At 48.2% G+C, this 16,022-nt stretch overlaps 1 protein-coding gene across 2 annotated transcripts in view; it reads left to right on the top strand.

The window, feature by feature from the left end:
* The window catches only part of Pitpnb (phosphatidylinositol transfer protein beta), a 49,985-nt gene that overhangs the window by 5,131 nt on the left and 28,832 nt on the right, over positions 1–16,022 (top strand). For both annotated transcript variants that reach the window (XM_020169488.2, XM_020169489.2), the window contains exons 3-7: positions 2,368–2,513; positions 9,634–9,725; positions 10,229–10,236; positions 10,636–10,710; positions 11,843–11,926. In XM_020169488.2, coding sequence (XP_020025077.1) covers positions 2,368–2,513; positions 9,634–9,725; positions 10,229–10,236; positions 10,636–10,710; positions 11,843–11,926 — 405 coding nt within the window. The remainder of the gene's footprint in view (positions 1–2,367; positions 2,514–9,633; positions 9,726–10,228; positions 10,237–10,635; positions 10,711–11,842; positions 11,927–16,022) is intronic.

The raw sequence follows: 16,022 nt of genomic DNA, 5'->3' as shown, positions 1-16,022 counted from the left end.
CCTTCAGGTTTTCTGGTGGAAGCTCTGCAGTCTTACTGTGCCCAAGACCTTTTGTTCCAGTTTCTTTTTTTATTATTTAGCTGTTTATTTATTTATTGGCAGCACTGGAGTTTGAGCTCAGGGCCTCGAACTTGCGAACTTGCTTGCTGGGCAGGTGCTCTACCACTTGGGCCCCACCCCAGCCCCTTTTGTTCCTATTAGAACATGACCTCTAGACTTGTCACCAGCTGCTCTCCTTACTGCATGTACTGTACTTGTTGCTTTGAGCCGAAAGCAGTATTCCAGACGTACAGACATGGTCTGTGTTCCACAGGTGGTCTGACTATGCCTGCTGTGAGAGCTTGCTGTCCTCCCTGATCTGCCTGCGGTGTAGACAAGAGCAACTGTAGAGTGCTCATGACTTGCAGTTGAGCTCCTGTACGATAGTCACAAATGAGGCAAAAGCAGAAAAGCCTCGGGAGTAGCACAACTCCTGACTGAAGCACTCTGAGTCCTCTGGCTTGCTCAGCCCCTGCTCTTCCCGGAGCTGACAGTAGATTGGAAGCAGGAGTTGGAAGTGGGACAAAACAAACTGATAAGCAAAGAAGTGGCAGCTGACAGGAGATAGAAAACCTGCAGGAACTGAAAAGGCATAGCTGCCTGGCACTGTTTAGTGGGACTGCAACACAGCTGGAGGATCTCAGTAGTACCTGGGATTTCACTATTACACCACGCTCGAGACAAGCCAGGCACCCCTGTTCTTTATTTGCACAATTGATTGTTTGAACCTCAGATGTGGAACTTGACATTTGTTTTGGTTAGGTTTTTTCCCCTTTGGGTTTCACTTGGCTGAATCAACTTGTTGAAATTTTTCTGAGTCTTGGTATTATCACCCAAAGTAATCTCAGCTTTTTCTTCTGCTCAGGTTTAATAAGCACACCTCTTGTCTCTATCTAGAAGCACGTGCCACAAATAATCAGTCCATTTGTTTGGTTTGGATGTGGTTGTTTAGTTGGTTTTGTTACGAATTTTCATTACTGTGTTCCCGAACAAGACCAAGTTTACCTTTTGGTTTAGCGATGTCTAATCCTGCTCTTAAATATGACAGTATTGAAAACTGTATTTTTTTTTTTTTCCTTGACCACATTGGGGTTTGAACCCAGGGCCTCATGTTTGTTAGGCTGGCACTCTATCACTTGAGCCACTCCACTAGCCCGAAAACTATATTTTGAGGCACTAAAGGATTGTGGCATTACTAGAATGACCGTAGTCCTGTGTCACCAAAAGCAGACATAGCCCCTTCTGCAGTGTAACATCTCTGTAGACACTTGAGAAAGCTGTGATTGCAGCTCCCTAAGCCCTGCTGATGGAGTAAGAGTGTGTGCGTCATAACAAGCTCACCTGCACGATAGCCCATCTCCATGAGCTCTTTAGCTAGTGTTTCCTGAGCTACAGTGGCTCATGTTTTTTCCTCTCAAGTAAAATGTGAGTTTCGAATGAGTTCTTGGAGGTAGATTTTTGTGCCTTTCTATTGAAAACACACGATGCTTCCTGAGGTTGCCTTCCCTGGGAGGAAGAAGTGTAGTCAGATTTGAGGGGTTGGCAATGGTACCACGGCTTGGTCACGGGAACAGGTGGCCTGGAGGAACATGGCTTTTCCCCAGTTGTTGGAGCTGTTGGTGGCCAGGGGTGTTGATGCAGACCACTGAGAATTCGGGTTCACTTCAAATGAAATAGAAACTGCCCTCACCATTTCCTGCCTTTTATGGTAATGCTCGTACATGGCTTATTCTTCAAAGCTGTTTGTGTTTACTGAAGAGCTCTGTTTAAAATTTCTGACCCGGGCCCCTGCTCAGCTTCTGTTTAGCTGAGCAGGGGCCAAATTGGGCATGTCACACAAGAAAAAAAGCCCCAGACTTCCACCAGAATTTGCACCGTCATGGTTCTTTGGGTCTTCAGGCTCTGCTTCATCACATTTTCTATCCTTCTCTTTGTTACTGAGAACAGAATCGTGATGGTTCAGTTTTGATTGGCAAAGTGACGATTACAGGCCTGCCATGCAGTCCTCAGAATCTTGTGGTATTAAGTGAGCTATAATAGAAGTGAAAATGCTTCAGAAAGCACAAATGTATGTAGTTCAAAGGTTGAACCAAATGTCAAGAGATTTTCCTGATAAATGGGTGTGTATATTAAAGTAACAGTAACTGGCACCTTTTTTGAATAATGGGAATCCTTGAGCAGTGCAAGCATGTGTCTGGTCCTTATCTTTGTAGGCATACTAATTTCTAATCTGAGTCATGTCTTCATATTGAACATGTGGGGATAGTTTGATACGCATTTCTGTATCTTCTCTGACATGGTGAAATTCTGTGCTCTTTGAACTTTCAGTATCAGGTTGGACAGCTTTACTCTGTAGCAGAAGCTAGTAAGAATGAGACTGGTGGTGGAGAAGGAATCGAGGTCCTAAAGAATGAGCCTTACGAGAAGGACGGAGAAAAAGGGCAGTACACACACAAAATTTACCACCTGAAGAGGTAAGTGAGAGCCTGTACCTGAGCTACGCGGGAACTGCCTAACTTGCCACAAAGTGGGTAGCTACCTGTTTTACTAGTGAGCCATTTCTTATTTGATGGTGACAATGTGTTTGATGTCATACATGTTTCAAATATATCTGCTTATAACAAAAGGTCAAGCAAGGGATGAAGGCTGAAGTAAAACCTTGGTCGGCACTAAGGTCCTCATCAAATACCCGTAACCACAGAGAAGAGAAGCCCTACAAACAGTTTATGGTTTTTCCTTCCAGATCATTTTCCAGAGATATTTTTAAAAATAAACACATGAGGGAAATGTCACTTGCAACATTTTTAGTTTTCTGCTGTGTTTCTCATGTAACAATATATCAGAACAGTGTCCCTGTTTTTATTTAGTATCTATGTAATTCTTTTTAAGGCTGAGTAAAATTCTTATATGGCACAGCAGTTACTTAGCCATTCCCTGATAGGTATGTTTACACAGTTTAGGTATTTTGTAGTGTTTGTCTGTTACAAACTGTTTTCGTGAACTTGGTTCTCCAAGCCTCATGCCTCAGATAAATGTTCCTCTTAGAGGAAGTCATGAACGCAGTTTTGCTGGGAGGACAAGGACGAGGATGGACCCATTTTAGAGTGAGATGTCACTGCCCACATGCCCTCGTAGGATTTTATGGAGGTTCCTCTGTAGTTTTTGCCACTTTCATAAGCAGAAGATACTGGCTTGCTTGGATTTGTATTTCTTCATTGGTCCGGTGGAATGGCTTTTAGAGCTGACCGATGCTTTCTCGTTGTTGCTTTTTTTAATCTGTCAAACTTCGGCGCATTCCCCTAAGTTTGGCAGTCTGATCTCTTTGTTTGCCTTAAATATTTTATAGTAGGACGTGCATACCATTACTTGTCTAAGAGCACAGACCAGTAATGGTTTTAAGACTCGCGTTTTGGAGGGACTCAGCACTGTAGTCACCTCTCTCCTTGTGTTAGAGGAGGTCGAACATGTGCTGGAGAGCTCAAGGTGAACCTGAGCTATGATTGGGAGTTTTCATTTGTTCGAAGTTTAACTCTGCTGCTTGGTTTATGTGATACACAAATATTCGTACACACCTTAAATTTTGTAGTCTTCTGGTAAAATGCATTGTTCTTTGCTTGTTTTGTGGTTTGATGAGAAATAACAGACAGTAATTGGTCACTTGATTACCTCAGTGCTGTCTTTCTATGTAATATCTAGTAGTGACAGTGCTGGGTTTCTTTATGTGTACTTAGCTCTCTTTAAGTTTTTTGGCAGTACTGGAGTTTGAACTCAGGACTTTAAGCTCGTGAGGCAGGACCTCTGCCACTTGAGCCACACTTCCAGTCCTTTGCAGTCTGGTTGTTTTGTAGATGGGGGTCCCACTTTGCGTAGGCCAGCTTAAGCTTTCCACCATTATTGAATGACAGGCATGCACCACACACCCAGCCTTTTCTCCATTCAAATGCGGTCTCATAAACTTTTTCCTGGAGCTAGCCTGCAACCCCAGTCCATCAGATCTCAGCTTGGGATGGCATGTGCGCCACCATGCCCAACTATTTTTTTGTTGTTCTTGGGACTGGGGTTTGAACTCAGGGCTTCACGCTTGCAAAGCAGGCACTCTATGGCTTTAGCCACACCTCCTGCCCATTCTGCTCTGGCTGACCTGGAACCACAGTCCTCCCAATCTCAGCCTCCAAGTAGCTGGGATAGGGCTGGCAGAATGGCCCGAGTGGTAGAGCACCTGCCTTCCAAGCAGCTTAGATTACAGGCAGAAGCCATGGGTGCCTGGCTTAGCCTAGCTATTGGTTGAGATGGGGGCTCCCAACACACAGAAGTCCCTCTTATTATAAACATTGGTCTCTGTCTGGGAATTCTAAAATGAACCAAAAAGTTTGAGTATGAGATTTTCTGTGGTTCATGATCTTCTTTGACCACTCTTCATGTGTGAGTAAATTGGCAATATATTCACAAGATCCTCTAATTGAAATCAAAAAGTTCAAATATTGGGGAAAGTTTGATATATTGTTACATGGAATAGGTTGGCTGCTAAATAATATGTGTAATGTGTTTTGTGTCTAGAAAACAAAAACTAGTCAGCAAAAAGCCTAGAAAGAGACTCACTGAAATGTTAAGAATATTTATCACTTGATGCTGGGATGTGGGTGAGTTTTGTTTAAAGAGGAAGACTGTTCAGTTGCGTTTTTGAGACACCTGACTTAGGTGACACTCCAGCCACAGATAATGACTGACCACTGCACCAGGTACTGTCACTCAGCCTGTTGGCCGGGAGGTCCTGAGTTCTCCCGGCTTCTAGTGGGCGAATACAGGGCAGCGTTGGCTCTGGATCCAGGCAGCCGCCTTCAGCACGCTGGTGCTTCTGGAGCAGGGTCTTCGTTCCCAGAAGGACTGAAACCATCCCGCAGTACTCCCTGGCTTTGTCCCGTCCACGCACTCACGGACCCTGCCTAACAGTCCTGAGAAACAGGCGTGAACATGCTGGACACACAGACATGAGGATGCTCGTTTCCCCTCAGTCACGTAGCTCACCTGGGAGAGTTCCCGCACACACACACGTGCTGCCACCTGTCCTGTGTGTGTGTAGCCCTGAATTGAGGTTTCCAGTGGCATTTCCCTCATGATTAGTGACGCGGCATCTTGTGTGCTCTTTTGTCACTCGTATGTGTTTGGAGAAGGATCCACTCCCATACTTCACCTGTTTGTTTTGAGTTAGAGTTTGCTGTGTAGCCTTGGCTGGCTTAGGACTCATTGTCCTCCTCTGCCTCACCCATTTTGAATGGAGTTTTTTCAGTTGAGAGTGCTGTTTATATATTCTGGCTACTTTTCACTCTTTTGTCTGTCTTTTGAAGCTTAAGAATTAGAATTTTGATGAAGCCCGTTTACCATTTTCCCTTTTATTGTTTATCCTATTGGCGTCCCGACTAACAAACCACTTACTCCTAGGTCATAAGGATCACCTCTGTGCTTTCATCTGAGAATTTTATAGTCTTAATTTTCATATTCGGAACTTTGTCATCTTGAGTTAACATTTGCATTAACATTCTTACCCTCTCCAGTTGATTTTCCAACAAAGCCAGTGTGATATGAAAACTTAGGCCAGGTTGCGTCATTCCCCCGTTACATCACACACAGAACAAAAGCCAAACTGGTCCATAGGCGGGGCAGGTCCTGTGTGGTGTCTGCCCACTCCCCACTCGCTAGTAGCCTTGGCTTGCTGTCCTCTGTCATTGTAGTCAGGTCTTGCTGTCACAGCACCTGTGGCCACGCTGTCCCCTGCTGGCCCCATACTGCTCCTTAGCTGCACTGCCCTGCAGGACAGGTCAGGATCCTCCTGCCTTTTGTTATTTCTCTCCCTAGAAGTTACCTTCTTCTGGGGAGGAAGTGTCCCTGCCTGGTCATCACTCCCACAGCCCTGGCACAGGGGCTGGCACCCAGTACTTACTTGCGTGAGTAAGTGAGCAGACCTGTCAGCGTACTCAGGGTGTCTAGCACTTGATTACAAAGTGAAAGACTGATCGCTTTATTTATGGCAAATTAATCTTCCCTACTTCCCACATTTCGATACTCACCCACACAGGATGGGCAAGGTGGAACTTGAAACAGCTTTGCTTGTCGTGGGCACAGATAGCCATGAAGGTTTCAAGAGAAAAATGCGGGTTGAAGTGACGTGCCAGGGACTGGGATGGAACTCAGTGATAGAGTGCGGCCTGAGGGTTCCTTCCCAGCACCACAAAACAACAAGTCTGCCGGACATCTTGCTGAGGTATTACTAATCTCACGAGTGGACGTTAACAAAAGGCGTGCTTCCGGGTAAGAAGCTGCGTGCACTTGGTCATTGCGTTTTCTAAGGCATGCGAGCCCTTTCTTTTCCTCCCCTGCCTTGACAGAGTCGCCGTGCTGGAAACAAGCAGGTTCACAGGTACTGTCACGTTAAGGTGAGAGCAGAGTATTACCTTCCCTCCACACAGCTGGATCGAACACTGGTGGAATTTTACCCCAGCGTAGATTGTTTGGGACTGGGGGAGAAGGTGGAGGCACTGGGGTTTGAACTTGGGACCTTGTGCTTGCTAAGCTGGCACTCTACCTCTTGAGCCACAACCCAGCCCTTGTTGCTTTAGTTATTTTGGAGATAGGGTTTTGCTTTAAGCCTGGGTCGGCCTGGACAGCTGTTCTCCAGCTTACACTTCTGCTAGCTGGGATGTCAGGCATGCACCACATGCCCAGCTTTTTATTGGTCGAGATGGTGTGTCTTAGACATTTTGCCCAGGTTGGCCTTGAACTGTGTCCTCCCAATCTCTGCCTCCCAAGCAGGCACAGGCTTGAGCCACCATGCCTCACTGGAGGGACGATATTCTTAGAGTGCATTAGGAAGCAGGTTGGAAAAAGGTGTTTTGTTTGTTTTGGCAGCACTTTGGTTTGAACTCAGTGCCTGGTGATTGCTAGACAAGTGCTCTGCCACTTGAGCCACACCCCAGTTCCATTTTGCTTTAGTTTTTGGATAGGGTCTCACTTTTTTTTTTGCCTGGCTCTGTCCTCTGATCTTGATCTTCCTGGCCTCCTGCTAAGGTGGTATTACGGGCACACACCACCAGTCCAACTTGTTTGTTTAGATGGGGTCTCTAACTTCCACTTGGCCTGGTGTTAAACTGTTACCTTCCTCTTTCTGACTCCCAGGTAGCTGGGATTACAGATGTGATACTTGGCCATGACTGTATTGTCAAAGAACCTTCCTGCTCTTGGGTCTCCTCCATGGGTTACTCACTAAAGCCACTGAGGTCTGGACAGGTTGCCCATGGCAAGCCCTGCAAGGAGAACTGGTTTAGGGAGAGCACCATGATCTGCAGAGTTCAGGAGGGAGCAGGAGGAGGGGCGTCCTTCCTGTGCTGTGTCCAGGCTCTGTTTTGCAAATTCATACTTACTTGTTCCATTTCCTGAGCTCCCTAAACTTCCAAAATGGCGTTTCCTGCATTTGATTCAAGTGATTTCCTAAATAATGCTGAGGTGGAAGGATGAAGTCTGCGCTCTGGACTGTTCATGTGCGCTGAAAAGTGGTCACCAGGAGAGTTAGGGCTGTGTTAGGGTCACATTGGGATAGTTTCTCTCCTCTGAACTCCATTCACACCCCTATGCACCTTCCCAAGTTTAGTCAGTTCTTAGATCGATCAGAGAGCTGTTTGTCTGTGTTCTCACGTTGGTGTAAAAAGACAACTCATTTGGAACAGCCAGTACGAAGATTGGGACAGCATTAAGTGAGTCAGGACAAAGCTCGGTGGGATTCACTGGGTGGGGAAAGTGGGGATAAGATCGGCAGCCAAGATGACAACGCCCTGTACATTGGCTTCTTGTCAGACTTTAATGACAGACAGTCTTTGTCTGTCTGTCTGTTTTCTATCTGAACCAACACATTTTAGACCATTTTATGAATATTGGAGCTTTTCGCTCTCGGTACTGTATGATAAATGGCTTCTGATCGATCCATGGCTGTCTTGACTGCCTTCTCTTTCTTTTTTTCTTTTCTTTGCTTTTTCTTTGTGGTGCTGGGTTTTGAACTCAGGACTTCACACTTGCTAGGCAGGCTCTGTACAGTTTGAGTCGCGCCTCCTGCCCTTGCCTGTCTTTTTTTAGCCGACCAGCTGCACTTGGACAGGTGTTTGCTGCACTCCAGTTGCATCAGGAGTCTTGGAGCCCATCTTCAGTTATGTGGGACATCACACCTTGGTTCTGCTCCACCTGGAGTTAGAGGGCTGTGGATTCTAGTTCTTAGCAGTGTCGGGTGGTTTGTACTAGGTATTACTGTTTTAGCTATGCTGTCTTCCTATTTCTGACTTTTGCTTGAATTTGAAAGGAGTAAGAGTTGAGAGAATTGGCTCCATCATCTTTGAGGGATGTGAGGCGGAGGCGTGTGCAAACCCCCCTGAGCCCCGCCCTCTGTAACAGTGCTGTGGCCTTTCTTTTCCTGTGATGTAATTTGCCAGAAAAGTGAAGTCCCCAAGCTCTGTCCCTGTTCTCACGTGTGCGCGCATCCCCTCTTCAGTTTCTGTTGCTCACAGCTCCCTGGCTGGTGTGAGGCTCCCTGCCACCTGCCTTGCCTTGCCTCCAAAGGAGGTTCAGCAGAGGACGCCCTCACAGAAGCAGCCAGGAAGCTAGGAGAGTCATTTAGCCGCTTCAGTGATGGTTATCTGAGACGCTACTGGAAGCTTTAAATGAGGAGAGGCAGGTGAAAGAGCCTGGCTCCACACTGGCTTAGTGTTCAAAATCACACCAAAGCCACCACAGACGTCCCCGGTTTAGTCTTCCCAGTAACAGAGTAGGTAGTGTGAACGACTCCATTACACGCATGAGGAAACGCATGGAAGCCAAGTCAGGGGCCCAGGGTCACATGGCGTCTGAGTGGGGACACTGGGATTTGAGTCCAGCACGCAATCCCTGTGTGCTCTTTATGGGAGGCTCTGGTCGGTCATGGTGTTTGTGTCTCTTGCAGACTGCCTGCTCTTGAGTGGTCGGTACACTTGCAACGTGTGGTGGCACCTTCGCCCGCTGGGCTAGTTTGCCTTCTGGGATTGCTCCTGGTTGGTATGATTTGCCCGTGGTCATGGCTGTGAATCATGTATTCAGCCCATACTTGTGGCAGTGAGTGACAGTCGTCTGTTACTCTGAGAACTTTATATTCCTGTCTTTAGCATCTCAGTTTCTGCACAGTGCTCCCGTTGGCACAGTTCTGGATGGTGTGTTAGTGACGTACTTAGCAGTGTTTCTTTACTCTGGGATTTTTCCATTGTCAAGTGGTTCAGAGCCACCTCCGTGAGAGGGCACGGATTTCATACCAGGGCAGCCCATCACGTGCACTAGGGAGAGTTGCTCCTGCCTAAAAGCCAGCCAAGACACCGTCTTTACAGCTCAGGTTTCGCATTCTTTTTGCTGTTTGTTTTTTGTTATCTCCTGCCTGAGTTCTTGGGGGTTGCAGTAAACTGTTGATTGCAGTCTGAATACCGTCTCATCAAGCTTGGAGCATGATCAGTTTGGTAACACTATTCTGTGAATGATCCCAACAGAAATTGGTAGTGCAGCTGAAAATGTGTCCGCCCTGTCTCCTCGCAGCAAAGTTCCTGCGTTCGTGAGGATGATCGCTCCCGAAGGCTCCCTGGTGTTTCACGAGAAAGCCTGGAACGCGTACCCCTACTGCAGAACAAGTAAGCCGGGTCCCCAGCGCCTGCCACTTCCGCCTTGCCCCCACCCTCCCACTGCCGGGGCTGAGGACTTTGGGAAGGGATACCAAGCCAGGCTTCTGTGGGTCCTCCCCAGACCTTTGTGCCGAGTGCAGATGACAGCGGCCATGTGGGGACCTGCTACCTGTGGCTCCAGCGCAAGCAAATGAGTACAGACTCATGGAGGTCCTCCTCACTTACAAGTGCACTTTGTGAATTGTCACCACCATGTACATTGCCACATGATAGGGGAAATAATGCTTTCGTTTGTATTGTTCTTGTTCGCATTGCTTTACAGTTAGATGGTGCTCTGACCTGAGTTATAGATCCGTGTGTCAGTCACTTGGAAACTTTTTAGGACGTTAAGCTACCAAGCTTAACGTGTTTTCATGTAGTGTAGCAAGATAAAATATTGGGACAGATTGTTTTGACTCCAGTTAATCTGTGTTTTTTCCTCTTTTATGACCTGCTTCTCCCTGATGCCCCAGTTGTGACGGTGAGTGAAATCTACTTTTGTGTCACAGCTCTTTGTCTTTCGACTTTGTTTGCACAGTAATTCTTTCCGACCACTCTTGGCTTTTGTAATTCAAGCTCCCTCACTGCGTGACTTCTCTGTGTGCCCCCACCAGCCCACGTCCCTCCGCACTTCCTGGGTGAATGGGCTCTTCCCAGCCTTGCCTCCAAACCTCCCTCTTGGTTTTAGCTTGCTTTCGCTACACTCTTTGACCTCACATTTGCTCTCCAAAGTGCATGACTTCTTTATTACCCATGCTTAAAGTACTTAAAAGCACCCAGTATTTGGAGCGCCTTATGGGTGAGTCCGTAAGAGTCCATGGTGACGACTGTCCCCGCGGGGCTGGCACGGGTCACTGTCATCTTCTGTTGTGTTCTGCAGAATGAATATATGAAAGATGATTTCTTCATCAAAATTGAAACGTGGCACAAGCCAGACTTGGGAACACTAGAAAACGTAAGTTCTGACTCTGCGCCGGAAGTGTATCATCACTTGGTCGTCAGCAGTGGTGGCACCTGACCAGCTGGGAGCTCTAGAGCCTCTCTGTGACAAAGCAGAACCAACAGCTTAAGTTCCACTTCTATTCTACTTTACTTTGCTGGGCTGTATGGGTTGATGTCAGAGAAATGACCAGAGGGAGGAGGGACAAGCTCCTGACCTAGATGTGATGAGTGGCGCGCACGTATCCCTAACGCAGCTCTGAGAACGCCAGTTGGGACTCAGCAGCAGCAGTGATCGAGGCCCGGGGTCAGCAGGGTGTCCTGGGACCAGCGCAGCGGGAAGTCCTCAGACTCAGACTCAGAGCTTCGGAATCCCCGTGTCTAGGCCAGGGCCCAGCAGTCTGTTCTAAAAGTGCTGTTCCAACCTTAGGATGCACTCCTACTGGGCTGTGGTACATTCTGTTCTTACGCTCTGTTAGTCTGCTCATTTGTTATTAGTGCTAATTAATGGCATCTTTGAACTTTAACTGTAGTGCTTGAGTTCTTTCAGGTGGTCATTTGCATGTTTCCATAGTGACTCACTGTGCACCCAAGTGGTGTGAGATGCTGCGTCCTAGGCCATGTATGACTTTGTCTGCTATCTCCAGCTTCCATGTGGGCATAGCTGTTGGCAGTTTTTAGACACATTGCTCTGTAGAGTTTCAGAAATAAGTGATAGAATAACATAGTAGAAGAGATAACATAGTGAAAATGCACAGCCGCAGGGCTGTCAAGTCCAGGAGGGGTTTGAACCAAGTAACTCAGTATCGAGAAGTCTAGCTGTGTTACCTTGTGCTAGCTTGGGACTTCTGGGTCACATGGATGTGCTTGTCTGTCACTTGGGTTAAACACAAATTACATACACTTCGCTATGTGAATCATCTCCTGAAGATTGAGTGAAGAAGACAGTGCTAGCAGATTGCACTCGGCAGTGTCCTCACATGTACCCCACACCTTATTTTGGGGGCTGTAGGGAGTAACACAGGATTTTAGACAGCTGGCCTAGTAGAGCAGCAGTTTGCGTTTCTCGTTATGCATAATGTCCTGTGAGCAGCTCGGGTAAGGCCACACGTGGGAGTGTCTTACTGCGCTATCTGTGTCATTCACAGGTTCACGGTTTAGATCCAAACACATGGAAAACGGTTGAAATTGTCCACATAGACATTGCGGATCGGGGTCAAGTTGAGCCAGCGGTATGTACTGCTTGATGGCGTTCTAACACGTCTCCCTTCACGTCCGGGGTCACTTCCACAGCTGGACTCGCATGAGCCCAGACTTCCGAGTCTGCTGTGCACAGTGGAGCCCCAGGAGTAAGAGAAAATGATTGGTTTTCTGTGCGGGTTTTGCTTTGTACAAGATCCCTTTGAGAAATTTCAGCTTCCCTGGTATACGCAGGTGTGTTTTCATTGAAAAATCCAACATTGTTTACATTGTTTACAAAAGTGTTCTCCTCAGAACTCAAGTAGCAGAAGTCCTTGAACTTCCCAGTTGTGATTGAGAAAGCAGAAGATGGCCTGGAGCTGTGGCTTGCATGGAGAGTGCCTGCCTAGCCAGCCTAGCACGAGGGAGACCCTGAGCTCAGGCCCCAGTACCCCAGTACCGCCAAAACAAAGAAAGCGAAAGTCAACACAGCTACAAGTTTTCAGTCATTTGTGAACAGTGTTCAATGTGTAACATCTCAACGTAACCTTTGATTATTATTAAGTGAGACATTTGTCCTTCAGGGTTTTTACTTTAAAGACCCTCTGTTACCTCGCACATAGACTCCCTATGCCACATTAAGTCCCTGACGTGTGTAAATCACAGCCCAGTTCTTGTCTTCCTACACCAAGTGCCAAGTGCTGGCATGCTTGTGGACTTTTCCCACGGTGGGCTCCTGGGGTCTTTTGCTGATGCAGAGTGAGAGTGTTGAAAAGCAGTGACACCCCTCGTTTTGTCACGGTCAAGCTCGGTGCTCAGTGGCTCCTTCCGTTTCTATCTTTAGTGCTTGTTCTCTGAATTTGAGCAGTGTTGTCGGCTGAACAGAAATAACCTAATGTGAAAGTTCTGGTTGCTGTTGAAATTTAAAGGTAAACCTTTTAAAACAGAGGTCTCCGGCCTCTTCTCAGAAATCTCTGGGGTGGGGGCTGAGAGTGGTGACTGCTAGCCTGGTCCCACTCTGCTGGGGCCCTTCCCTGCCTGCAAGTGTAGACACTGAAACGGGGACACTTGTCCTGCAGTTCCTTAATTTTAATTGGGCTGCGATTGAAAGTTTTTTCAATTTTAAGGATTTTTCCAACTTAGAAATCACAAAGGGCGGGTTTAGTCCGTAGAAATAAGTGTCATTCAAATGGTGTTTGGTTTGTTCCTTTATTTCTCTTGCGTATTCCAGCTTGGTTGACTGTGTGTAAAAGAAAAGTGAGAGGAAGAAAAGTACGTGGGAGCAGTGAGTGAGTTGGTCAGTGCCAGGTCAGCCAGTTTTCTGGAGGAACTGGGCTCATGACTGTGACAGCACCGAGAGCAGCGTGGCGCAGCAGGCTGGGTGCCCTGGGGAGGGCGTTAGACGTTGGTGGTGTTTGAAATGTGCTGTGGTCAAGCAAGGTGGCTTCCTGTCCTGAGTGGACCCCAGCTTGAGGTTTGAAGGTTTTGCACCGTGCTGTTCACTGCCCAAATACTGGGCACCTTTGCCTTTTTTGGGGGTGCTAAGGCCGTTCGTTCTTTGTTCTTGTCGCTTTGAGGTGTGTGCAGGTGTGAGTGCAGTGGAAAGAGCTCCAGAGGCCCTGCGCCCGGGTGCCCTCCACCAGGTGGCCCTCAGGGACTAAGGCTCTGCTGGCCTGCATGGTGCGAGAGCAGAGCTCCAAGCAGGCGCAGGCTGTGGGTGACTGAGGATCGAGGTGTTTGTGTGCACAGGTGGTGGAAGAGAACGGGTAGGGCCTGTGTATTCTGAGTCAGTGGAGACGTGGCTCAGAAACGTAATCTGACACTGGATCGGCCTCAGACTCAAGCTTGGGCTCCACCATCTACTGGCCATCCAGTCTTGGTGTAAAAGACGCCGATTACCCACAGGCCACACAGGAGCCCCTGCGTCTGTGCCACTGCCACTGCTGCTGCAGCCGGGGGAAGGCCAGCGGCCAGCCGTGTGGGTGCTGTGCTCACCTGTGTGTGTGTGTGTGTGTGGCTTGCAGAGGAGGCCATACAAACTCACTGTGGAGCGATTGGGGTTTACATAGCATTTTTTCATTATGACACAATAATGCATATAGTTCATATCCAGTGAGGTACAGCCGGCACCAGCATCCAGTTCCAGAATATTGTCATCATCCTAAAAGGACACTGTACACAACAGTCACTTCCCACTGCTTCTCACTCCAGCCCTGGCAACCACCATGATTCTGTAGTCTATTGGGATTTAACTGTTGGGAGTATTTCTGAAAGTGGATTGTACCCTGTGGCCTGCTATGTCTGGCTTTCTTAGGCTGTGTGTCATGTTTTCGAGGCTCATCGTCCTATAATGTGTGTCAGCACTCATCTCGTTCTGTGACTGAATAACATAGCGTTGTGTGACAACATAGCACAACATAGCATTGTCCTTTGCTTGTGCGTTCATCTGTCAGTGGCTGTTCTGGCTGCTTCTGCCTCTTGGCTGTGGGGTCAGTGCTGCTGTCAATGTGGGGGTCACGGTGGCTTTCTTGCCTATGTGCTTAGAATGACAGGGTAACAGATACCAAGTAGGATTACCAGACATTAAAAACCAGGATGCACATTGTCCTGCTCTCAAAAGAGGTCGAAAGGAGTTTTGTGATGGTGATGGTACCCTGTGACAGTTTTTAAATGAGGGAGTGACGGGCAGAGCCTTGAGCTGCAGGAGGCTGGGGGGAGAAGGGGCTGGGGTGGGGCTCTGGTCTGCCCTGTCTTTTGTGCCTACCTGTCCCTCTCTGGGCACAGACAGTTGCTGCCATCCTCATTCCCCTTAGGCCCCACCCCATTGGCCTAGCTGTGGCTAGTTAATATTTGTTCGAGGGTTTGCTTTATCACAATCACCAGGTCTACCCAACAGATTCAGTGTTGCTGACTCTGTTCGTTTGAATCTGTTCTTTTTATGTAGTTTTGTTACTTGAAAATCCTAGAACATGATTTTGGGAAAAGGAAGAAAGGTAAATGTGTTTGCAGTTCTAAAGGGGTAGCATCGTCACAGCCAACACAGCCAGCACAGCCCTTGGTAGCTTTCTGAGATTGGGGTGGTGTCTTGAGAGGTGGGTGAGGGTGGTGCCTCACTCACTGTGAGTGAGAGCCCAGCGCCATGAGGTTTGCAGGTGGCCCTCCGTGCTGCAGGACTGCAGAGAGGGGCACGTGAGGATGAACCGGATGGCCACGTGGGGAGCAGTCGTCCCACTCGTGACGCTGACTTTATTCCCGTCTTCCTTTCCTCAGAGGAAGGAATTTGTACTACTAACTTTGTCCTAACTCGTAGTACAACTAACTTGTAGTAAGGAATGAGCCATCGAAGGTCCAAGGCCCCTCTGGCTCTGGGTGGGAGTGGGTTTAGAGCCAGAGAGGACTCTGTGGTCTCCAGCTGTGCTTTGGTGCTGTGGCTTCTTGGTGTGCCCTCGGGCTGTCAGGGCAGCGTGACTAGAGGAGCTAGGAGTTCCGCCCATCCTCTTTTGACCCTACGATTTACCTTGAGCCCACAGACCTGCAGCTGCAGAAAGTCTGGCTTTGGGGCTTGCCCTTCCTTTCACAAGCAAGAAAACCGAAGCCCATTTGAACCGGCACCAGAAGTGGCCGTTCCAGTGCTCGGCCCACTCCTCAGTTGCTTCCGGCCAGAGTGCTGCTTTATGTCTGTTGCTCCTCCAGCTGCCACTTGAGCTTTACCTCCCTCTCCTCAAACTGGTGTGCCACAGTCCATGGCCTGTGCTTTTCTGTCCCCAGCACTGCCTGTCCTCACCTCCCTTCTGGGACTCCTTCCTCTGTGACAAGCCTCCTTGTCCTTTGAGATCTAAGTTGGATCTAAGTTCTCCATGGAAATTTCAGCTGACCTGAGAAGTGCAAGAGTCCACACTGCAACACAGCATCAGTTTGGTCACACCTGGGCCAACCAGGGGACGAGGACACAGTCACACTGCCCGTGGAAGTGTGAATTTTTCGAAACCAGTCCGGCAGAATTACCTGTGGCCATGCCCTCCACTTGTAGGAGTTGACTGTCCCCAGGCTTCACAGCCTGGCTGACATTAGGAACTGAAGTCCAAGCATTCCTCAGGCAGGCAGGAAGCAGGAAGCGGTTGGAAACATCGAGGTCACACTTGAGAGAGG

This window comes from Castor canadensis, chromosome 18 (genome assembly GCF_047511655.1).
Source record: "Castor canadensis chromosome 18, mCasCan1.hap1v2, whole genome shotgun sequence".
NCBI lineage: Eukaryota > Metazoa > Chordata > Mammalia > Rodentia > Castoridae > Castor > Castor canadensis.
This window is presented reverse-complemented; position numbering and strand designations above follow the sequence as displayed.